At 41.9% G+C, this 25,751-nt stretch overlaps 1 protein-coding gene across 5 annotated transcripts in view; it reads left to right on the plus strand.

Annotated features, from left to right (window-relative positions):
- The first annotated feature begins 641 nt into the window (after nt 1–641).
- Nucleotides 642–25,751, plus strand: part of LOC112220702 (mitogen-activated protein kinase kinase kinase kinase 4-like) — a 57,475-nt gene continuing 32,365 nt past the window's right edge. For 2 of the 5 annotated variants that reach the window (XM_024382545.2, XM_042302866.1), the window contains exons 1-13: nt 647–840; nt 1,344–1,409; nt 13,318–13,374; nt 15,871–15,996; nt 16,508–16,618; nt 17,052–17,142; nt 17,280–17,410; nt 18,523–18,577; nt 19,662–19,740; nt 20,425–20,597; nt 21,833–21,905; nt 22,344–22,551; nt 23,066–23,197. In XM_024382545.2, coding sequence (XP_024238313.2) covers nt 784–840; nt 1,344–1,409; nt 13,318–13,374; nt 15,871–15,996; nt 16,508–16,618; nt 17,052–17,142; nt 17,280–17,410; nt 18,523–18,577; nt 19,662–19,740; nt 20,425–20,597; nt 21,833–21,905; nt 22,344–22,551; nt 23,066–23,197 — 1,359 coding nt within the window. In that variant the 5' untranslated portion in view covers nt 647–783. Of the gene's footprint in view, nt 841–1,343; nt 1,410–13,317; nt 13,375–15,870; nt 15,997–16,507; nt 16,619–17,051; nt 17,143–17,279; nt 17,411–18,522; nt 18,578–19,661; nt 19,741–20,424; nt 20,598–21,832; nt 21,906–22,343; nt 22,552–23,065; nt 23,198–25,751 lie in introns of those variants that run through there. The other 3 variants (XM_042302868.1, XM_042302867.1, XM_042302869.1) reach the window with 2 other exon arrangements.

Here is a 25,751-nt window from a genome sequence, read left to right on the forward strand (position 1 = left end):
GAACAGCATAGCAATGCACAGAAGCTGAATTTTACAGCAAAATCTCTTGTCTTTTTGTGTTGTGAAAATGTATACAATGCTTTTGATATTTCACAGTTCATATTTTTCTTACTTTTTAACTCTGCATTGTTGGGAAGGGCTTGTAAGTAAGCATTTCACGGTAAAGTCTACACCTGTTGTGTTTGGCACGTGACAAATACAATTTGATTTGAAATCATTATGTAGGATATGTGACTGTCATTTTTCCCACCATAAATCAACATCACTCCTTTGCAGTAATACAACAACATTATACTATGCTTGGCCAACTATTTTGTGTTATTGGTAAAACTATAAAGACTTGTTTTTAACTGAAGCGTTGAACAATCAACAACTTATTTTGCATTTAACATGGGGATAAAGTTGTTCAACAGGGGATAAAGTTGTTCAGAAAAGTTCACTTTTCGAATTTGGTTTTCTTCGGGAGAGTAGGGAGGGCTAAAGCTTCCTCGGAATTTTCCGGGTTTCGCTGGTTGAGAAGTTTCCTGGGGCGTATTCATTACGCCAATTTGGTTTCAAAACATTTCTAAATTTAAGCAAACGGAACGAAACGGGGAGGAACCTACCTGAATTTGTCCAATAGAAACCAACTGTTTGTACTAATGATTACACCCCTGTTTTGGTTGCTAGTGAGAGACGCTGCAGAAACAGTACAGTATGGACTGACACGCCGAAACCGTTAACTTTTGCAAAATCAAGTACATGTACTCTTTATAGGCGCATTAGTCGGACAAAGTCATAGCTATGGCGCGAGACTGCACAACACGAAGTCTGGACAATATTGATCTCTCTGCTTTGAGGGTGAGTTCTGGATATGCCAGAGTCTAATTAACTGAAATGTAGACAGACCTTTGTGTAAACATTGTTGCTGCAGATGTGGGTTACACAGTTTCAATCTCTATTTAAGTCATTTTAGGAAACGTTACGTAAAATTAAGTTAGCTAGCTACTTTGTTACAAAAAGTTAGAGCTTTCATGTCACAGTAGGCTTTTAAGAAACCATGAATCTTACAGTTTTCGGGTTCGTTTCGCTTTCAGAAGTTAATATGTTTTTGGTTTACTGGATTTACAGCTGTTTCAGAAGTAGTAACTTTTTTAAGTAAGATTTAGTAATATGACATGTTGGCATGTTACAAGTGTGAACAAATGGAACATACTTGTAGCCAGCTATGCCATGCAATAAACCATGATGACCTAAAGGTCAGATATTATTAAACATAAGGTTAATTCAAAATTACTTTATTTGTATATTTTTGTGCTCTTCCATTTCATTTGAAGTAATGTAATGTTGTCGTCTTGTTTCAGGATCCTGCCGGAATATTTGAGCTGGTAGAAGTGGTTGGAAATGGAACATATGGGCAAGTCTACAAGGTTTGTAGTTTGTGTCAGACCCACTCTCCTATTCTTGTCTTTGACCATGATTACAATTGCAGTTGTGTTGTCAGTTGCAATGATTTGCATTTTAAGGAGCATATAGCAATATATACTATGCAAACATTGTATGGCACCCTCTTAATCTTTAAGTAAAAAGAAAGAAAATGAATATAGCAATACTACTCATAATACTATAGCTGTCAGCAGTTGATGGCATGAAACTTGGTGTAGTTCCCATGAAAGCACTCACTAAGTGAGAAGAAACACTGAGAGAAACTGTGACCTAAATTGGCTTACCAACACAAGCATCTTCAACACTCTTGGGTGGAGTCAACTTCCTTATCGAAATCAGCTTAACTGAACGCTTCAGTGATGGTTTGTGGTTATTATTATTTTTAAACCATTGAGGTGTTTTAAATGATCTTGACAAAGCTGGGCCTTTTGAGTAGTTCTTGCCACGTTCTCACATATGTGTCAACTCAGTGGGTAAGGTAGCAGTTGGGTGGATACCTTAGGTTGCACAAGCCTTTGATTTACAAGAAAGGAACCTGTTCAAGATCCAGTGCAAAGAACATAAAGAATATCTATCATTATCAAGTGTACATTATTTTAATATCACTGGAGAAAATCACATTTCGTCTAGTTATATTCAAAATTGCACGAAAGTCCCTACACATTAGTTAACATAGTACCAATAAATAGACTGTGATGTTTTGTTGATGTAGTACACAGCCTGTCAGTTTCTGCAGGTATCTCAGCTGAATTAAATACACCTCCTGTCATGTGGATCAATGTCAGAGTTGGCCATTAGTGTCCTTTTCCACTTCTGTGTGCAGTGCACAGTTTCAGCCCCATGTTAACAGGAACAGTGACTTTACACAGAGCAATAGCTTATCCTCCACTCAAACTACCCGAAAAGTACTTTCCAAATTCCTAGCCATTCTTTAGGTTATATAAAATCCAAGAAGTATGTTTAGTAGTACTGTGCACTTTAATTACCCAGCCAAACACTTTCCCTCTAATGTGTTTATTAAGTCATGGTCATACATTCTGTATTGTTTACATGTATGAGAAATATTGCTGATTGTTTCTTGGATTTTAACCTCTGAATCATTTTGTTTCACTAGAATAATCTAAAGAAAGTGGTGGGCCTAACTCAAAGACAATCATATTAAGTTATTACAAATTTTGTTGGCCACATGCTCCAAATACAACAGGTGTAGACTTTACAGTGAAATGCTTACTTACGAGGCCATTCCCAACAATGCAGAGTTAAAAAGTAAGCCAAATATTTGCTAAATAAAAAAGGAAATAGCGACACAATAAAAACAATAACGAGGCTATATACATGGAGTACCAGTACCAAGTCAATGTGCAGGCGTACGAGGTAGTTGAGCTAATTGAGATAATACAGTATGTACATGTGGGTAGGGGTAAAAGTGACTAGGCTATCAGGATATATAATAAACAGAGTAACAGCAGCGTATGTGAAGTGTGTCTATGTGTCATTGTGTGTGTGTGTGGTGTCAATATGCAAGTGTGTGTGTGTTTTGTGAGAGGATGTGAGTAGATTTAGTGTGTGTGCGTGTGCGCGTGTGTGTGTGTGTTGGAGTGTCAGTGTAGTATGTGTGACTGTGGGTAGAGTCTATTGAGTGTGCATAGAGCCAGTGTAAGGGACTCAGTGCAAAACAATTAAGGTAAGTAAATAATAAAGGGGTCAATGTAAATAGTCCGGGTAGCCATTTGATAAACTGTTCAGTAGTCTTGTGGCTTGGGGGTAGAAGCTGTTCAGGTGCCTTTTGGTCCCAGACATGGTACTCTGGTACTGCTTTCCGTGTGGAAGCAGAGAAAACAGTCTATGACTTCGGTGGCTGGAGTCTTTGACAATTTTTCGGGCCTTCCTCTGACACCGCCTGGTATAGAGGTCTTTGATGGTAGGGATTTTGACCCCAGTGTTGTACTGGGCCGTACGCACTACCCTCTATAGTGCCTTGTGGTCAGATGCCGAGCAGTTGCCTTGCCAAGCGGTGATGCAGCCAGTCAAGATACTCTCAGTGGTGCAGCTGTAGAATCATTTTGAGGATCTGTGAAACCATAAATAATAACACATTTATTGAAGTGGTGTAACACATCTAAGTGGTTTATAACACATTATGTACTTCCAAAAAGTGCATCAGATTTTATCTGTAGCTAGGTTTCTATCCAATTTGTGGCAGATTTTCATGTGAATATTCTAAAATCTGCATAAAAACAATACGAGCATTTTATCACCAGAGATGTTTTTCCATAAAATTGACTTCTTGCGGATTGTGATGTCCTAGTGCAAAAATAACTTTTGCTGTTACTGAATAAAAAATACAGGTTAAATGGATTTCCATTGCATTTTTAACTTTACTAATGGTTTTGTCACAATTTTCATTTTTTTTAAAGCTAAAAGTGCCCACGGGTGTTCTTGGCACTTGCGCGCTAGCCAACAGCTCGCAGATACAATTCGGGCATAGCCTACATGGTGAGATTATTTTTTTTATTGGTCAAACGGCAGCCAAGCATTGATCATCATGTCACCAGAATAAGACCCCCTGTGTTTATTGGAAAGGAGCATCAAGCTCCTCACAGTGCACTTTCACCATCCTATGAAGTTCATCATAGCTTATTTAAACTGTCGCTTAATAAACTGTATGCTTTCCCGAGTCATAGTGGAGGACCACACAACATATCATCACATGACTCCCAAGTTTACTTCGAAATGATGGTAATTATATCAATATTTTGGCACAAAAAGATCCCACCTTGTCTAGCGTATTTTGTTTTGTTGACATTTGGAAAGTTTACCGGCATGTACTTTACTTGCATAAAGATGTTGGATGGAAACCTGGTTATTGTTGAGAAACATGAGGTTGTGGGTGTTTTCTGCAGGCAGCATAGATTCATTACGTTAGTAGAGTAGTGGTTGTTGGCTACAGACAGGTAGAGGGCATTGGTCATAGTGTACAGATGTAGGATCTTAATTGGATCACCCTGTTGAAATGCAGGAAATGTCAAATGTGTAGTGTATTTGAGGTTTCAAAAGGCTTCTGAAGTTTGTAATTTCTACTTAGAAATTTCAAACTTGATTTTCCCATATGAAAAGTGTATCAACCCCTTACAAGAATATACATTAATTATAATCCACATAATAATTCACATTTCCTGTTGCTCAAGGATTATTTTCCTGTTGTAGCAAACTGGCTCACATTAAGATCCTACATATGTAAAAGGAAATTTTATTTTTGAAGCCACTACATCAGGGCATCTGTGGCTTTCCTCTCCTCTCAGAATCTTGTTCTTTTTCTTTTCTCCTGCCAATTTACCCGTTCTGAAAATAGAACATCACAGGGAATGCGCGTCTGTGGAAAAATATTGATTTTGAAATTGTTTACTGGGCTTGTTCTGAAGGCAGCGAGTCTTGTTTTTCAGTACAGTCTGAAGTCTCGGTTTTAATCATCCGTCCCCTTGGGATTTCAGGGTAGATGTCTGATCGATGCCACAGTTTTGTTCCATGTTGAATGTATAAGACGTGACAATTACTGGCAGGCTGAGAAAACAAAGAACAGTCTAGTTTGCTTCTCTGCTTCTTCGAAGGCCTTAATAAAGGACTATCACTTTATCTGTGTCCCAAAGCAATACACTGGTAAAATTAGCATCTAATTTTCTTCAGTCTTACAGTACACTTCATGGTAGATCTTCAGCAGTTTGCAATGCAAAGCTATGCTGTTGTTAGCATGATGTGTGGTGTGATCTTTGGTGAGAGCAGTGGAAATGGCAGAGGTCATGCCAAGAGAAACACTGATGAGAATGTCCACCCAGTAAACTCTCTCAGATTGGTGACCTTTGTCAAATTATGTTCAATGTCTGTTCTTCAACACTCCAGTCCATAATACGTCATGAAAGATGAGATAGTATGTATCCAAATTAAATTATTAATAGCAATTGCAAGCAACACAAAATACAAACAACATATTACTTACTATTCTTTGATTATTTCTCGTTCATGGTATCTGTTAGAAAAGAATATGACATCAGTTCACAGGAGGTTGGTGGCACGTTAATTGCGGAGGACTAGCTCGTGGAAACGTCTGGAGCGGCAGGGTAGCCTAGTGGTTAGAGCATTGGACTAGTAACCTCAAGTTCAAATCCCCGAGCTGACAAGGTACAAATCTGTCCTTCTGCCCCTGAACAGGCAGTTAACCCACTGTTCCTAGGCCGTCATTGAAAATAAGAATTTGTTCTTAACTGACTTGCCTAGTTAAATAAAGGTAAAATAAATACAAATAAAATAGGTGGAATGGTATCAAATTCGTCCAACACGTGGTTTCCATGTGTTTGATGCCATTCCATTTGCACCATTCCAGCCATTATTATGAGCGGTCCTCCCCTCAGCAGCCTCCACTGCTTCAGTTCATATAATACTGATAATACCATGCAGTTTTATTCTAAGGTAGCTGGTTTGTTGTTATGCTCAGAAGAAGCTGACTTGGCACTAGTGTTGATCTATTGTTTCCAGTCTGCCTTCACTTACATGGGAGGCTATTTTTTACCCTGTCCTGTTTTGCTATTTAACACAGCATTGTTATCATCTCATTGTTAAACGCTGAATACTCTTTTTTTTTCTCTTGTAAGTAAGTTTCTCTTGTTGTTCTTATCTTGTGTCTCGCTGGTTTCATTTTTAGAACCCCCCAGTAAATCTTACAGAGACCCATCCATGCTGGTTAAAAGGGTGGTTTGTAAGCAAGGGGTCACATGATGAGCGTAGTTTCCCTGAGGTCGTTTATCCTCTGGGATCTTCATATTTTTTGGCAGCAAAATAGGATGGTCCATTTAGAGATACCTCATATTAAAAGAGGATCTTGTGTGATAGGATCTCTCTCACTTATCCCAGGGTGAACCTTATCATGTGACCTTCCTGTGTTAGTATGAGTGGGAGATGGGTTGTGATTTGTTGCACCAGTGATCTCATCTGTGTCTTCTTGGGATACTGTAATCAAGGGTGTGGAATTATTAGCCGTACAGTAAATGGTTTAATCCGTGCCATTTTCAATGTTCAAAAGTTGCATTTAGTTTTGTAGGGTTCAAAGATACTATTGTAATATGACTGTCTCATTGCATATAGAAATATCTCATCCTTTTGTTCTTAGGGTGGCTACATCTAGGGCGTATTCCTCTTTTAAATGGGTACTTCCCTATCTTGCGAGATGCAAACTCATGAAGTGTGAAAAATTGGGTCAGGCCAGGCTTGCACTGCAGTGACAGAGCAAGACAGTGATGCAAGGCTGGCGAGCTGTCGTCACTTGCATGCCTCCAAGGTCTGATATTGAGAAAGTCCCAGTATGTCGGGAATCATCACGAAGCAGGCAGGCTCCACTTTGACCTACAGAGAGGAAGCGTCTTTCTCAACACACACTTCCTGAACCGCAGTCACTGTTCAAACCACTTGGACGCCTGCCTGGATCTGGTGACGATATCCCAGTGCCCTCAGCTCTGGAAGGGCCATGAAAGGGCCCCGCCGTGGTGTTGAGATGTGGGCTCATTGTATGCATCCCAAATGGCACCCCTTTCCCTGTTTAGTGCACTACGTTTGACCAGTTCCCGTAGGGCTCTGGTCAAAAGTAGTGCACTACATAGGGAATAGGGTGCCATTTGAGATGTGACCACCAAGTAGACCTATGTTTGGGTAGGGAAAGAAGAAGAATGCCCTCCATGCGCACGGGGTAGGAACTGTGGTATTGGGTGATAACCCCTGTACCCTGGAGACTGGGGGGCAGCCTGTCTCTGGTGGAGATATTTCTGTCCAAAGGGGGATTTCCTCATTATTCCCTAACCCAACTGTGAAGCCCATAATCTCCCATCGCATTGTAGCTAATGACCAAGCAGAAAGTAGTGAATGAGAAAAAGCAGATTTCCATCAGAAGAAAGGCAGTGGCACTTCCATCAACACTACTAAGGTGTTGATAAGAAGTGTATTGTGATGAGAGGTTCATTGCACAAGATTAGGTCTTTACCATGCAGATTGAGTTTCAGTGTTGATTGAACCCAGAAAATATCGACAGTGAAAAGATAATATAGATGGATACTTTCCATATGCCAGTAGTTAAAGTGAGCCCTTCACATTTGGTTTAGGAGCCGATCAATTTCTCTTTGTTGGATGACTTGCTCGAGTGTCTCTTTATTAGAATGGGGAATGTGATTTATGCAATGCGTCCCCCCCCCACTCACACACAAATTGAATGTGTTTCAGAGAGAGCATGCTGTGACTGTGTGTTGTGTGGAATGCTGAAGAGGTTGTAGGGGTTTGAGCCGCGGGCCGATTAGTGGACAGTTTGCTCTTTTCTCTCTCCTCTCCTTTGATCAGCAGTAGGAATGTGCTCTCATGCAGTCTCTTTATGGCTTGCTTTGGATCATGTGCACATGCTTGCAATCATTATTTGTCAAATACTAATGACTCTGGGGCAGCATGCATACAATGCCAGTGAAGTGTATTTTTACAACATGAATAAATAGTTGACTATGGTACATGTATTATTATTGAACTTTAACCTGACATGTTGGGCAAAGGTTTTGCTGGCATGCAACAAGAAGCATTTTGTAAATGGGAAATCAAATGATCTGCTACTTCTACAGTCGTTTTGTGAGCTTGAGACCTAGCTATTATCCTACTGTATGTAATGCATGTTCAAGGTCTCAATGTCTCACATCACACTAACCCAAGGAATTATTCCTCTATGTTGTAAAAAAATGGTCTACTCTGCAGTGCCCACAACTGATGGTGAATTGTCTGACCACCAAAAGCATTTTTCAACCGTTTATTAACCAACTTCATTTTTGTTTCCCTTTGAAATAGCCTCTATAAAAGCTTGGCTTTGTATTTGGAGAGTTTGCCTGTGGCAATGGAACATAGCCAGCTTGAATGTTTAAGACTCATTTTTGATCAATGCAAGACTGTGTGCCACAATCCCTCTTGTGACTAACATGTTTTTCTACAGAAGTCAAATACATCTGTAATTATGTAAAGCAATTGTAAAAAATAAAATAAAAATGTTTAAAAAAATCCTATTCTGATCAGACTATTATCAAAGTAAATATTAGTGACGTTGCCTAGAAGTCTATTGATAGTATTTGGTCATTAGCCCAAACAGTTTTCAGCTCATTATTATTGTTCAAGAGAATCATGTTTTAATCAGATTTGATTATGGGGCTCTTGTTATTTTCCCATATGTGCTTGCTCTCTCACTCTGCTAGTCTGGCACAGGAAGCTGTGTCCATTTTAACTCCTGCCCGTGCTTTTGGGGAACACTGGCCCACATCCTAATTGAACCTGGTGCTGAGTGTCTGCTTCAGAAATCTGTTCACATGGTGTGGCCTGCTGCTGTCTGCCCAACTGCCAAACAGCAGTCTGCACAGACCGCTCTCTAGTATCTTCTCACATTGATGTCCTACAGTACACACAGCTATCAAAGATAAACATGGGCAGTCAATGGCAGGAAATGGCAATGAACATGCTATCACTCAAAGGCACTCAAAGGTTTGCATGTGTATTTATTTTTTATTGCAAACTGTACATAAATAAAATAGGGGTTTATTCCAAGGCAATCTGTGGTTTGGATCGTTATCACATATGTGAGTGATTAGTGATCCCTCATTTCTGTGGATGTGCAAGTCTGTGGTTACGTAGATGAGCATATTGTGCAACAGTGCAGCTGCACAATACTATCCCACTGGGCACAGACGTCAGTTCAACGTCTAGTTTTGAATTACATTTGTTTGAGTTGTCTAATGTGAATTCAATGTTAAATCAACAACAACAAAAAATCACCATGTCATTAGATTTAGGTTACAAGTTGGGTGAAAAAAATACAAAAATCCCTTAGGCTGATGACTTTTTGCAAACAGTTTTCCACATTGACTCAACTTCATCACATTTCATTTTTGTTGTTGAAATGATGCGGAAACAATGTTATTCAATCAATTTTTGCCCAGTGGAATGTGATTGATACTAGACACCACGTTTGCATTTGTGGAACGAGTAGGTGTCTTGTCAATTGCCATTGGGATATATTGGAACAATACTGGCAAGCTACCAACAGATAAACTCTCTCTAGGTTTTCCCAGATGTGTTCATAGTTTTCAAAGCTGAGTTAGAAACTCTGCTTTAGATAGGTAGCTTGGATCTAAATTGGATAGCTAAATCTCCTGCCTATACTCGTAATATCCATAATATTAGAGTACAGAAAGCATCTTGTGAATTAAAAGACAACCAAAGTGTTCTCTCTCCTTATGCATTTCACTCCCTTTTTCCTGTTTTGTTAAGGTAAAATACGGTGCCTTCGGAAAGTAATCAGACCCCTTGGCTTGTTCCACATTTTGTTACGTTACAGCTGTATTCTAACATGGGGGAAATAAAACTATCTACACACAATACCCCATAATGTCAAAAACGAAAACAGGTTTTTAGAAATGTTTGAAAATGTATTACAAATAAAAAACAGAAATACCTTATTGACATAAGTATTCAGACCCTTTACTATGAGACTCGAAATTGAGCTCAGGTGCATCCTGTTTCCATTGATCATCCTTGAGATGTTTCTACAACTTGATTGGAGGCTACTTGTGGTAAATTAAATTGATTGGACATGATTTGGAAAGGCACACGCCTGTCTATAGAAGGTCCCACAGTTGACAGTTCATTTCAGAGCAAAAACCAAGCCACAAGCCAAGCCATGTCGATGCACAGATCTGGGGAAGGGTACCAAAACATTTCTGCAGCATTGAAGGTCCCTAAGAACACAGTGGCCTCCATCATTCTTAAATGGAAGAATTTTGGAACCACCAAGACTCTTCCTAGAGCTGGCCGCCCAGCCAAACGTATTAATCGGGGGACAAGAACCTTGGCCAGGGAGGAGACCAAGAACCCAATGGTCACTCTTACAGAGCTTTAGAGTTCCTCTGTGGAGATGGGAGAACCTTCCAGAAGGACACCCATCTCTGCAGCACTCCACCAATTAGGCCTTTATGGTAAAGTGGCCATAAAGTAAAAGGCACATGACAGCCCGCTTGGAGTTTGCCAAAAGGCACCCAAAGACTCTCAGACCATGAGAAACAAGATTCTCTGATGATAAAACCAAGATTGAACTCTTTGGCCTGAATTCCAAGCATCACATCTGGAGGAAACCTGGCACCATCCCTACGGTGAAGCATGGTGGTGACAGCATCATGCTGTGGGGATGTTTTTCAGCGGCAGGGACTGGGAGACTAGTCAGGATCGAGGGAAAGATTAATGGAGCAAAGTATAGAGGGATCCTTGATGAAAACCTGCTCCAGAGTGTTCAGGACCTCAGACTGGGGCGATGGTTCACCTTCTAACAGGACAACGACCCTAAGCACACAGCCAAGACAACGCAGGAGTGGCTTTGAATGTCCTTGAGTGGCCCAGCCAGAGCCCGGACTTGAACCCAATCGAACATCTCTGAAGAGACCTGAAAATAGTTGTGCAGGAACGGTTCCCATCCAACCTGGCAGAGCTTAAGAGAATCTGCAGAGAAGAATGGGAGAAACTCCCCAAATACAGGTGTGCCAAACTTGTAGCGTCATACCCAGGAAGACTCGAGACTGTAATCACTGCCAAAGGTGCTTCAACAAAGTACTGCGTAAAGGGTCTGAATACTTATGTAAATGGTATATTTCCATTTTTATTTGTAATACATGTTCAACAACCTGTTTTTGCTTTGTCGTTATGGGATACTGTGTGTAGATTGAGGGGGAAAAAACATTTTAATACATTTTAGAATGAGGCTGTAACATAACAAAATGGGGGGAAAGTCAAGGGGTCTGAATACTTTCCGAAGGCACTGTACACCAGACTAGTGAGAGCATTGTTGTGTTGTGGGGTGAAGTGAGTAGTTCACACCTGGTATAGCTGTGTGAATTGCTCTTCCTGGATACAATTGAATGGAATGGTAGTCTTTGATCTGCTACGTATGTGCAAACATAATGCTTGCAGTGGGTAATTCCGAATGACAAAGTAAGGAAAAATAATTTGTGTAAATGCACTGAGGCAAGAAAGACACATATGCTGCTTGCATTCTGTCCTCTTATTAAAAAAAGGAATGTTGGTCACAGTTGTCCTCTTACTGTTGTTAAAATAAATAGCTCTGTTGTCACAAAATTACATATCCATGAATGTGATTTGAACCTTTTGCTGAGTTTTTTTATAAATCATCCGTAGTGTATATGCAGCATTGCCAAGCTTTAACATGGGAAACTATCTTCATCAATTATTCTCCATCGTACACTTTATTACAGATGTGCACAAGTGCACTGTATTACAGTTGTCATGTCACATTCTGTCAGTGAGCATAGACACATATGAAAGTTCAGGACCATTCCTCTCTCCTCGGGGATAGGTGATTCTAGCATTTAGAGCAAAACTGCACAGTGCTATTAACAATACTGGATGATAAGTGCTTGCTATGCCTGTAGTCTGTGTTCTGTTTATTTTTTAATTTGGAGAATAACCGTCATAGTCATTACATTCACTCCACTGCATAAGTAACTCAAATGTATGGAATCTGTCAAAATTGCAAATTCATTTGCAAAATAACGGTAAAGTGCAATGGACGAACATCAATATGCCTCAGCCCACTGTGCTGTGACTGAACATAGACGAGATGGCTGCAGTCAATGGGAATGTTACAGAAGCCTCTTATTGGTTTACGAGACGCAGCTAAATGCATTGTATTGATTATGTGATTTTCCCACCTGAATGCTCCTCGCTACACTCCTGATTTGAGAATAGGATATTGACTCATATGTTAAGAAAAACATTTCACGTGGGGATTGTTTTTTTTCCCCCACAAATTGACATTCATTGCAACAGTTTTCAGGATGGACAGTGTAACTGTTTCTTTGAATTAGATTCACAAGGAGTATTGCTTCATTTTCTCTTTAGAATTTTACTGAAACTCTTACACCATACTAAGTGTGACTTTTTGCTTGCCAAATCAGACATATGAAATATAGTACGCTTTTGTATGTGAAATAAGAAATGACAATCTTAGCATAGGTTATAAGAGTTGTTCTCAAGATTGGTGGAGTAAAACTGGGATTTCTCAGGTGGATAACATCATTTTGTGGTATTTTCAAGTGACTCAATCTCGCCATATGTACATGATATTCCGTAGACAACAGTCAATTGTGTTGGATGATATGAGCCATTTTTCAAATAAACAAACAATGGAGGTCAGTCTAGTGAAACATGTACTGCTCCAGCTCAGGCCCGTGTTCCATTTTCTCTACACACTTTTCACAAATAATTGCTTTAAGAGTTGCTGTATCTAGTTTTCTGCTCCTTAGGTTCTGACACATACACAAAGTTTTTAAAAAATGCTCTCCTACCTCTCTCTTCCTCTTTTTCTGCCACCAGACTCAGTTACAGAAATAGCTACATTTTCCCCTTCCTCAATTTACCTCACCTGACTGGTAGACATGGTCTTAGGCGCTAGACTTTCCGTTGCGGTTGCCAGTATGGTTGTTGCCCTGTATTGAATGATGTGTATGTTTAAAAAATATATGTTTCATAAAATGCTGTGGTTGTCTCAACAATAACCTTAACTACTGCATAATGTTTGTGCAAGTAGCCCAACTGTAATTATTATACACTAAATTCATTGTCTTACTTTTTCCAATGTGTCTTGAGTGACTTTGTAACCTAAGGTTCTAGGGTCACAGTACCAAATTTGCTTAATGACCCTTCACAGTATACTCGCCATCATCATCATAGACTTTGAGTGTCCTCGATTGTCTTAGATATTATTGGCGTCCGATGGCCATTCTGTCCCTAACTGTTCCACTGACTGTCCTTGGGTCTCAACAGGGGCGACATGTGAAGACGGGACAGCTGGCTGCTATCAAGGTCATGGACGTGACAGAGGTAAGAAGGCCACTTCCTGGTTCCTGTCTCCATCCCTTGCTCCTTGCACTGAAAAGCCACCCAGACATAGGCAGGGAGGGCCACGGCCGTGGGACTGCCACTCTGCCGAGTCGAAGGGGCAAGGAGGGGTTTCACACTCAGATCAGTTTACCTTCAAAGACCGTGTTTTATTTAAGAAATGCAAATGAGGCCCGGTTAACACGGCGCACCAAAGGTTATTATATCCTGAGCTGTCAATCAGCAGGTGAGAACACTGGGAGCCATGTTTGTTCAGGGAAAGTTTAATCATCTCGTTCCCCTCAGGGCAATAAAGCTACCTGGTGATGAGACTATGTACTGTATAGAAACTGATTGATTTGGCCCTCCTGGCCCGCTACAAGAACAAAGAGGAGCATTATTACAATAGCGCAATGTGTACATGGCCAAAGATTTAATTAAATCCGTTTTTTTTTTGTGTGGCTTTGAGGTATATTTTAAACTAAGATCTGACTTTTGGGACCTGAGGAAGGATCAACAGTATCAGTCTCTGCAGTGCAATCTGAAATTCTGTATAGAGTGACTGAAGTTCAACACACCGCACGAAGAACAACTTATTATTTTACTCAACAGAGAATATAAGACACAGTTAATCAATACAGCACAGTTTCAAATGTATCATCATAAAACATAGCATTAAAACTGATATTAAGTTCTCCAATATCTGTGTTTTGATCTAGACTTGCTTTTTATTAGATCAGCCTTGAATTGCTGGCTGAAACTAAAGGTGTTGTATTGGCCTAATACGTAAACAATGTCTGAGGTGCCGAGATGAGTTTAAAAGGCCCAGCTCATTGTATTGAACCCCAGAGAGTAAAAGCAGAGGAGATAACGCCACAGGCTCTCGGACAATAATCTCTCTCTTCTCAGCACACAAATGCCTTTGCCCTTTTCCTGTCCATCTTCTATTGTCTATCTGCCCAGGGCGATAATAGCAGGACATTTCCTGTAAAACTGAATGGCCCCTCACTGAAGGCCCAGGGCCCAGGCTTCCTACTCTCTGCTTCAACACATCCCTCCTGACAGTCACATAACTAAACCCCCCCCATACCCTACCCTCACCCTCACTCCCCTTCCCTCACTCCCCCTTCATTAGCCCCTACTCCACAGGCTGCCTGGCCCCAGACCTAGGGCCCAGCCGCAGCCCGGTCACTTGCCTCGACCCCTCTTGGGGATTGAGACATTGTCCTGTACAGAGAGCAGCTGTGCCGGGTCCTTTCCGAGCAGGAATGTCCTCTCTTCTTCCTGGTTTGATTTAAAGGGAAAGGAAGGTTCAGTGAAGGCATGTGGTTGTCTCCCTTTCCAGGACAGAAAGGTACCATTCTTTAAGAGAGGTCACTCAGCTGTATGAAGGGTCAAATGCCTATCTTGAATGGAATGGCTGTTTCTCTCGGGGTCAGGAGACAGGAGCAGGGAGGCTGTTGGTAAGGCGAGAATAGAGAGAAAAACTGCCGGGTGTCCCCATTTAAACCTGTTGTGCTGCTACCGTTTCGGGAAAAGGTCATTTCCCAGTCATATTGTTATATAGTAGGCTATTTTGGGTGTGTATTTGTTGTTAAATATGTGAATTGGCAGAAAACAACACTTTTATTATCCTGTTATTATTTTTGGGAGCTCAGTATCGTTATTAAACCACACAACCTATCATCTCCTGTAAATCAAATCAAAGTCTAATTGGTCATATGCACAAGATACACTGTAAACAAATCTTTTACTTTTTTTTTGGAATGAACTAGTCTACAGTAGATGTACATATTTTGACCAAATCAAAGCACATTAGGCTGAATTTCTAAGATATGTTCTGGGCAGTAGCTAAGGGATGTTGTGGTTTTCCTGTCAGGAAAGACAGTGTCACGTTACAGTCCATTGACTATAGGCCTACTACAGTATGAAAAACCCAGGGAATAGAAACGCAATGCATAAGTGTGTCATGCTTTTCCAAGGCTTCACACAGAAACAAATCCCCTTCAGGCCCCTCTGACACACACTACTGCTTCTTAAAGAGGAGCTGTCTGTTTCTATCTCCACGCCAAAGACGGACTCTGCTACATGAGCCCTCCCTTAGCCTTAGTGAGGGTCTATCAGTAGAGTGTATGGGAAGAAGCAAATCAACATATCCTTAGTGCCCCATGCAATGTAAATATGAATGCTGAAATGGACTCCCAAGCCCACATGCCATAATTGGTAGAGACTGAGCCAGTGATGAAATTATCACTGCTGTTGATTGCAATTGTGTTGGCAGGCTTGTGGGTCACCAGTATGGCGGGCCCAGCACATATCCACCATCTCTGTTTAACTTGAATGTTGGCTTAAAAGTCAACTGTAACTGTTATGTGCTTGGGCAGCAAGAGAAGCAGGGTTTTCACTCACTGGGTTTTGGGTTGACTGTATTACAGCCTGCTGTTTTCCGTTGTCAAGTTTGATATTTAAAAACAATGTAATATCATTTTTTGTTTGCAGGAGGAAGAAGAGGAAATAAAGTTAGAGATTAATATGTTGAAGACATATTCCCATCATAGGAATATAGCTACATACTATGGTGCCTTTGTGAAGAAGAGTCCTGCAGGTCAGGATGACCAGCTCTGGGTGAGTGGCTGCTTTCCATCTCTGTTGATTTCTCCTCATTTCAATCATCTCATCTCAATAACGCCATCATCTTTAAGAGAGCCTGTATCTCTATCTATATGTATGTACAGCTCATACAGCTTCTTTAGGTTAGTATGCACCAGTGGAGGCTGCTGAGGGGAGGAGGGCTCATAGTAATATCTGGAACGGAGCTGATGGAAGGGTGTCAGGAAAAAATGGGATACCATTCCACTTATTCCGCTCCATTACCCGTCCTCCCCAATTAAGGTGCCACCAACCTCCTGTGGTATGCAGAACATGGTTCCAGAATGCATAACAAGGGCCAGGAGTTTTTCCTGACACCGTGACTTGACCAGGGAAACCTCAGAGCCCTTTAACTCATCTAAAGTCCAAGTTGTATCTGGATGTGCGTGTGTTTTAGGCCTCGCAGTTGTAGTAACAGGGTTCTGCTGGTGGTCTGGCATCTGTCTGAGCCATTTCCTCTGTGTCTGTGTGTGCCCTTGCTGTGTAGCTGGTGATGGAGTACTGTGGGGCGGGCTCAGTCACTGACCTAGTGAAGAAGACTAAAGGGAACTGCCTGAAAGAAGACTGGATCGCCTACATCTGCAGGGAGGTCCTCAGAGTGAGTACTGCTGCTGGAGATAAGCCATTTAAATAGGACTCTCCACAAACCCCTGGGGAGATGTAAAGGTCCTGAGAATCATTTCAGAGAGCTCTTCTCATCCTATATTGACCATATTGTAGTGGGTGCGTTATTGCATTGGACTTGGAGCTTTTGCTTATAAACTTATGGTAGAACGGTAATGGAGGGTTAGACGATGGCTCACAGGGGCAGATAGCTGCGAAGCACGGTGAAGTCATTATCTTAAATAAAATAAACTTCCTGTGTTTATTTTTAACTCCTTTGAAGCAGTGTATGATTTCTGTGCCTGTTCTGTTGGACAACTCCCAAGCCCCAAGAGAGAGAGAGAGAGAAATCATGTGATGTGTACAATGTGTGTGCATGCGTGTGTCGTGTCCTGATATTGTGTGTGTGTTTGTGTGTGTCAACACAGGGCCTGTCTCACCTCCACTCACACCACGTCATTCACAGAGACATCAAAGGCCAGAACGTGCTGCTGACTGAGAACGCAGAGGTCAAGCTGGGTAAGGACTAGGAGACAGGGTCAAAGTTCAACTCACAACCTACACAGCCACAGTGTCACTGTCACTTCAGTATTTGCTTGCTCTCCCCTTGTAGATGTGGTTTAATCTGTTTGAACACTGTGTCTTGTCTTTGCCAGTTGACTTTGGGGTGAGTGCTCAGCTGGACAGGACGATAGGGAAGAGGAACACCTTTATTGGGACTCCGTACTGGATGGCCCCTGAAGTCATTGCTTGTGACGAGAACCCAGACTCTACTTATGACTACAGGGTAAGAGGCCGCCATCTCTACTGGAAATGCTGTTTGTGTGTGTGTGTGTGTGTATGTGTGTTCTCATTCTGAGGCCGAACCCGACGGGGCCCGACAGCACAAATTCTGTGAATTGATTCGGGCCGGGCGGGTTTTGGTCTTACCGTGCTGTTTAGAGAAAAGAAAAGTGGTGCGTGTCTGCGCATCTTTTAGCCTAATACGACATTTGTGACCATGATTCAACTTTTTTTTCTGATGATTGAAATGTTTCAAATTGGGATACGAATAGACTCGAGTGAACTCGGGAGAATGATGATCCACAAGAATACGACAGGCAGTACATCTCTGTATCAGGAGAAGCCCATATTCCTATAGCATCTGTTAACGCCAGTACATCCTAACAAAATGCACCCTATGACTGCCCTGCTAATGTGCCTTGCTGGACCTTGTAAACTATCGAATGTAGACCCATAACTGACACAAATATTTTCCTAATCAAACATGCATTTAAAACAGGGCTTTTGAGCCATTATTCAAAATGGATGTTTGGTAGAAAATCTACTTTTTTAAATGTATTGTTTAATTATTCAAAAAAAATGCTTGATTGTATTTCAAGGCATGAATGACTTGTATGCTGTGTAATGACATTAATTAATTAATGATTGATTGATTATATTGAAGTAGGCTAAGTTACGATAAAACAACTAAAAAAGGATGCGATCTCACAGCTCGGTGGTGGATAGATTACATAAGGCTACTACGTGAGTCAAGAGCAAAATAATACATTAGATTTAGGCTACATTTTTGCATTCTAAGTGTTTCTGATCAGTGATTATTAGACAAGTCATAGGCTTGGGAGTAGGACAGGCTACTACGCGACTGAAGAGAAAAATCCACTTGATAAACTACATAACATAACAAAATCTGCTTATCAGCTAATATATGAGCTAACTGGAATAAAGATGGCCATGAACACTCACCTTAACTTAACTAGTATTTTCCCAGCCTAATTGTGGCCAAATATCCAAATGTGATTCAGTGAAAACAAACATCTGACATTGATTGATTTGTCAAGATGAGTCCCCACGCTTGTCTGTTGAGTGGATCTGACTGGATGACTCTCCCCTCTATAGAGTGACCTGTGGTCGCTGGGAATCACAGCTCTGGAGATGGCTGAAGGAGCACCACGTAAGTGTCACCTTGTCCTTCCCCTCCTGTCCATACACTTTGCAGTCTCGTCAAGGAATCTTCGCTTTCTCCTACACATCTAAGAATTTGGAGGCCATGACTAATATGCTCTACTGTAATTCTAAAGATTATTTTCTTTTAAAGGAATACTTCAAGATTTTGGCAATGAAGTCAAAATATCAACTTCCCTAGAGTCAGATGAACTCGTGGATACAATTTGTATGTCTGCGTGCAGTTTGAAGGAAGTTGCCACCTAGCGTTTGTGCAATTGCTAACTAGCGTTAGCGCAATTTTAGATGTCTATGGTTAGCATTGGCTCGAGAAACTACCTCTAACTTCCTTCATACTGGATGCGGAAACATACAAATGGTATCCTTGAGTTCATCTGACTCTGGGGAAGTAGATAAAGGGCTTCATTGCCAAAATCCTGAAGTATCCCTTTAAGCATATCCTATGTTATTATGCTGTATTTTTACTCTTGCAAAGTTCTAGTTTAGAGTTTTGTTGGATTAACTCACTGTATGTTTTCATTCTCTCTCTGTGAGTGACTTCACAGAGTTGTCAGATATTGCAGTCCATATTACCAGTCAAGGACTGAATCCAAGTGTCATTGAAAGTGATTGGGCTCACAATGATGTCTCGGAGGTCAGACAGTTCTCTCGCATTTTGAAATTGAAAATCCTTGAGTCAAAAAACAGAGAAACATATGAAATAAACTCATGACTGTTTGGTGTCTGTTAAGCCTAGTGTTGCACCATGACCGAGAGGGAGTTCACAATCACTGAATGAAAAACAAACAGTGTTGTAGTAGGACTGTGTAGTAAACACACACAACAAGCAGGCCAAGGGCAACAGGACAGGACTTTAGCCTAACATTGACAACATTGTGGAACACTTCTTCCATCCCCTGCCATGTGATTAGGCCACAATGGAGCCTCTCATAACCTCGATCCCCTGTCTGTCTGTATGAGTTCTAAATGGCACCCTATTGCCTACATTAGTGCACTACTTTTGACCAAGGCCTCGAGGGTGCCATTGGGGACGCAACCATAGTTTCTCTGTCTGTGTCTGTCTCTGTTCCCAGCCCTGTGTGACATGCATCCCATGAGAGCCCTGTTCCTCATTCCTCGCAACCCGCCCCCCAAGCTCAAATCAAAGAAATGGTAAGAAAGACAGCTCAGCCTCTCTCGCTTAGCGACACCACGCCCCACAGAGCCTCAGCAACACAGCAGGAATGTTTTCCCCAGAGTGGCCAAAACTCATACAGCCTTGCTTCGCCTTCCTTTTCCCTTACACACAGCCTTTTCTCTTTCTTAGCTCGCTCCGATAACATTACTGCCAACAGAACTGCCACAATACAATGTCCCTTTATTCACCCCTTATCTTACTGTTTTTTTGTGTACTGTAGCATTAGTTCAGGCTGAGCACATATTGTTTATTGTCACGTTCTTGGGTGTAATTTTAGCATCACAGTGTGAGATGACAATCCCCACAGTAACAGGTTGACTGCATGCAATGCTCTAAAATAAGGCCTTTTATATCCAATGGGAAGGGAAAGTGGATAAGCTTTTGTCTTCCTGTTCACATGTCTTCAGCAGCCTTGGTTTTTTACCTTTCGTAATGTGTGAAGCCTTGTGTTTGAACCCATGGAGTTCGATAATTCAATATTAATTCATACCAGCAGCTGCATGGCATACATTGAGAATTGATTGAGGCTGTGTCTGAAATGGCACCCTATTCCCTATAGCCCATGAGGATCTGGCCAAAAGTAGTGCACTACATAGGGGTTAGGGTGCCATCTCGGACACAGCCTGAGCCTGTAAGTTGTGACCCTCTGTCCTCTCCAGGTCCAAAAAGTTCCTGACCTTTGTGGAGAGCTGTCTGGCAAAAAACTACCTCCACCGTCCCGCCACAGAAACCCTCCTGAGACACTCATTCATCAAAGACCTGCCCAACGAACGGCAGGTCCGCATCATGCTCAAAGACCACCTGGACAGAACCAGGAAGAAGAGAGACAAAGGTGAGACCATGTTGTCATAATGGAATATCAGAGATTACCTAGTTTCACTCAACAACTGAGTCTGGCAGTCAAGGCTATAATTAATATCATGATTTAGTGCTGTATGATACCTTGCGCTGCCAATGACCATGGGGCAACTTTTTGGCCTTTTTGGTCACACTGGCAGCGACAGTGAAAGTGGCAGTAGAAAGGTGTTTTGATTCTCAATCTTGTCTCCCAGTTCTCTGTTTACCCTTGTGTTTAATGTCTCTAGGCCTAGGGAGAGGCTACTGTATGACTGTCATTAATGAAAGGTTCTAATGAAGGGTTCCATTATCCACTGGTAATGTGGTGGGATTTGGGTTTAGAGGCAGCAGCAGGACTGCTCCTTGTCAGCCCTCTCACAGTGAGACTGCACACTCGTGTCATGTGAGAGGAATGCGCCTCGGAGGAAGCCGTGTTTAATCATCTCCTAGACTGCACCACACCCCCAGCGGCCTCCCTCGCTCCGTCTTCCTCCCCACGCCACATAATGACATCGTCTCCCTGCCTGCCTGCGCCCTCCGAGCCTCCAGGCTTCGCCCCGATACCAAAACAGCAGTTTCCTCGACCCTGTGCCGTTGGTTTGTTGGTTGGCGTTCTGCTTAACTGGTCAGACGGACAGAGAGATGACCCTTTAGAGAGGAGCCAAGCCTGTAGTGAGACCATGTGAGACGCTGATAGCGGCAGCTCCTAACGCAGCAGATACACTCAGTCATTACCCTGTTTTCATAACCTACTAGAGTTTGACTTGGAATTAGAAACGTTCTCTGAGGCCAGCATCTCTCTCTCTCTCTCTCTCTCTCTCTCTCTCTGTGTAATTCACAATCTCTCATGAGGCTTCAGAAGGAAGAATGAGCCTTACTTAATATGTAGACGTATTTAGTCAATTATGACAAGCGTTTTGGAATGCAATCCTATTGAAGAAAAGGAAGTGAGAGAGACAGTTCATGACGAGTTTTAGTTCCATGTCGGTTAACTGCAGGAGACACCTGGAGGGGAGACATTAGGTTGGTTTACTGATGCTTGAAACCTTCCCTGCTCAGATCATGAGAGAGGAGGAACTGACTAGCTAACTGTGGGAACAGTACAGCATGTGTGAAAGTGTTGTACAGTTTAGAACACTTGTTTCCTCAGTATGTAGAGTCATGTGCATGATGGTATCATTGGGATTACATGCATCCCTCATGTCTGAAATAGTCACATGTTGTCCACAGAGGGCCCGGAGTATGAGTACAGCGGCAGTGAGGACGAGGAGGAGGAGATGAATGACGAGGAAGGTGAACCCAGGTATGGTGACACAGCGTTTACACTGTCTGCAACGAAGGTCAGACTCTAGGTCTGACATCACATCTACATCCATCCAACAGCCAGCTGACCCTGTCTGTGACTAGTCCTCACTTTACTGGTTATGTAATAGCTAATGCAGGCCTTGACCCTGAGAACTGTCATAAAGGATATTCATCTGAGAGTGCACAGTGTGTGAATGCATGGGCGTGTCCATGAAGACATTAGCATGTCACCAGGTGCTCGCTCCTGCTTGTGCTCCCTTAGCTGGACACAGAGCGTCATATGGCGGTGACTATAAAAAATATATTTGTGTGCGTGTGCATGCAAGTGTTCCTTCCTGTGTGTAACTCTACTCCTAGCCATATAACCATGTGCCTCCTCACTCCTGCCCGTCACTCACTATGTGCCTTGCTACCATAATCTGTCCTGTATCCATAGCTCCATAGTGAACCTGCCGGGGGAGTCCACTCTAAGGAGAGAGTTCCTGCGTCTGCAGCAGGAGAACAAGAGCCGGTCAGAAGCCCAGCGACAGCAGCAGGTCCTCCAGCAGCAGCTCCAGGACCAGGAGAGGTACAAACAGCAGCTGCTGGCCGAGAGGCAGAAGAGGATCCAACAGCAGAAAGAGCAGCGCAGGAGGCTGGAGGATGTGAGAGACACTCTTTAGTTGAAACACTCCGCTCCTCTCTGCAGCCCTCTCGAGCAGAGCAGCAGAGCCAAACACCTGCTGCCCAGCCAGCAAATGAGCTTGGCTGGCTAGAGACTAACGGGCTCTCTCTTTTTCTCTCTCCCTCCTGTTGTTTATTTGGCTCAAATGAGAAGGACTCTTTTGTGTTGAACAAACCAAAGAATTGTGTTATAGAACAATATAGAGTATTATACTGGGGTTTCCAAATACGGAGGGATTGCTTTCGGGAGTGATGCTTTTGTGTGGTTTGCTTTGCACAAAAGACGACTGACGTGATACTGTATGTCGTATTAGGTCTGCATACAGAGCTATGGTGTGTTCTGTAGCGTTTTTGTTGATGTACAGTACAGATGGATGGAGAATGATGTCATGTGCCGTGTTGGACTGTGATGTCGCATTGAGAATTGGGAGAGAAAATATATTCTGTTGAATGAGGTTATGCTATGTTTAATGACGTTGTGGTGTTGTGTTACAGCAACAAAGGAGGCAGCTGCAGGATTCTGGGTTCCAATGGCCAGAGCTACAGGAAATGCTATGGAGGGAGGAGACTGAAGCTAATGACAGAGGTCTATTCAATGAGAGGAGCAAGAGAAGGGACAAGAAACAGGTAGCTGGCAAATTTGACCCCCCCTCCATAAAAAAAACACTTAAAAAAAAAAAAAGTAGTAGACCACCTGCCCTACCCACTCAATTCTCATCCGCTCGTATTGCTCCATGTGATAGGCAGACAACCTAACAAGTATGTGCTGATTTGATGGTCTTTTGTGCCCGATCCCTAAGGAGGATTATAAATATTTATTTTCTTGTGTAATAACACTGTACTTTACAAGCTGCTACAAGCTGTAAGTTCCTGAAGTTCAAATAGCATTGTCATGGGCCAATATGATCTAGATTCTAGTCTCGGTAGACATTTTTGGTCCATACATAATGTGTGTCGGAAGTCTGTTAACCTGCTTTGTGCATCATAACACATAACACTGTGGTTTTCACTGGGACGGGACCCACTTTGTTTTGTCAGTAACCAGCTCTGAAAAATGCATTGTGACAAGGTCAATGCATATTTAATCCAGGTGCAGGTTAACATTTTATACGTGTTCCTCCACAAAAACTGCTTTATATGCATTTGATATGAAGGGTGTTGACGCAGCACTTTCAGTTGTGTCAGGTTTCAGTCCATTGGTGATTAAATCCACCAAGGTAGCGTTTACCGCCACTGATGAAGTTAGAAACACTATGGAAGATCAGAAAGAAATTGCCCGCGGGACCATCCTGAAAGAAAATAATTAAACATCTCTTACTTTTTTCTGCTGTATTGACATTTCCCATGATTAGAAGTTGGAGCTGGGCTGAGCGCCATGGCGAGAAGTCAGTGACAATTACAGCATCCTATAGCCGAGGTAAAGGGCTGTCGTGTCGTTCTGAGGACTTTAATTAGACGGTTTAATTCAAACACTCGGTTGATTAATCTCCCACAGTTCAGTGGCTCTGGATGAGCCACACCTGCCTACCTGACTGCAGTACGGTACAGTAGATGCCATGTCAGTCTGTGCGAGTCTATTACAGTCATGTTCAGTGGGATCATTAAGGTGTGCGGTGGTTTTGAGTCAGTTCAATGTGCCATCAGCTGAGCAATAGCCCACAAATCATTCTCTGTTCTCTCTGTTTTATTATACAGTGCATTCAGAAAGTATTCAGACCCCTTGACTTTTTCCACATTACTTTACTTCACAGCCTAATTCTAAAATGGATTAAATAAAATGTTGTCCTCATCATTCTTCACACAATACTCCATAATGACAAAATGAAAACAGGTTTTTTGAAATTTTTGCAAATGTATTCAAAATAAAAAACATAAATAATTTATTGAGAGGACTGGGGCGAAAATAGCCTAAGATTTTTTGAAGATCGTCCAAGTGTTTCTTGCACAGAGATTTCGAGATCCTCTGTCCATCTTTCATCACTCAAACTCTGCTGTCAGATTTATCTATAGTTATGCACATGTGCAAACAGGATTTATTTCCAATTATAAACTGGGTGGTTTGAACCCTGAATGCTGATTGGTTGAAAGCCATGGTATATCAGACCATGTAACATGGGTATGACAAAAAATGACGAATTACGTTGGTAATAGCAATAAGGCACCTCAGGGGTCTGTGGTATATGGCCAATATGCCACGGCTAAGGGCTGTGTCTTAAGAACAGCCCTTAGCTGTGGTATATTAGCTATATACCACTTCTCCTCAGGCCTTATTGCTTAATCATAGCAGTCAAAACAAGTTAAATAGATATCCATTGATGGAAATTATCAGGTGTGTTTAATAAGGGCAAAATATATTTTCTCTTGCAACTGATTCTTAAGCTCGCAATAATTATTATTTTGATGGAAAAACAAATTTTGCTTCTTAGTTTACGTCATTACAAATTACGTCGATATTCCTTCTTAATTCGCTTGATAACGTTATAGAAAGGGGGTTTATTGGATAAATGTGGCAACTCTGCTCTTGCTGCGGAAAAAAATGTAGTCACTAGTTTTCAGGCCTAAGGGATGGGTTTTGAGAGATCATTGGTATTGAAATTTAAGTGAGACCTGGCAACCCTGTGTGCATGACAATAAAACTTGAACAATGAACAATATAAACACATGCATGGAGCATTTCAAGATACACACACATAGGCTGAATCCTAAATGGCACCCTATTCCCCATATAGTGTACTACTTTTGACTACCTCTGATCAGCAGTAGTACAATATATAGGGAACAGGGTGCCATTTGGGATGCATCCTTTGTATGTATCTTGACATGCTCCATGCATGTGTTTCTCTTGGTGAGAGTGATGTAGAAGGCAGCTCTAATGAGTTTAGACAGAATCCTAGAGAGTGGCCCGGCTACCAATTAATTACAGATGGTCAGTAGGGCTGATTGCCTGGCTGTACTGCTCTCTCTCCTCCTGTCTGCCTGTCTCAGCTGTAGCTTACATGGATTTCCGCCGTCTCATCCTCAAGCATCCTCAAGCGCATCTGGAGATGCAACGTGTACCATTTAACATCTATTGACTAGAACATGTTTTTAACCCATTCTGTGTTAACCCAGGGGGGAAGAACTCGCTGCACGCTTTTGATTCAGCCATTCACTCTTTCAGGGTCATTTAGTGGACTAATTT

Source organism: Oncorhynchus tshawytscha, linkage group LG21 (genome assembly GCF_018296145.1).
Source record: "Oncorhynchus tshawytscha isolate Ot180627B linkage group LG21, Otsh_v2.0, whole genome shotgun sequence".
NCBI classification, from domain to species: Eukaryota; Metazoa; Chordata; class Actinopteri; order Salmoniformes; family Salmonidae; genus Oncorhynchus; species Oncorhynchus tshawytscha.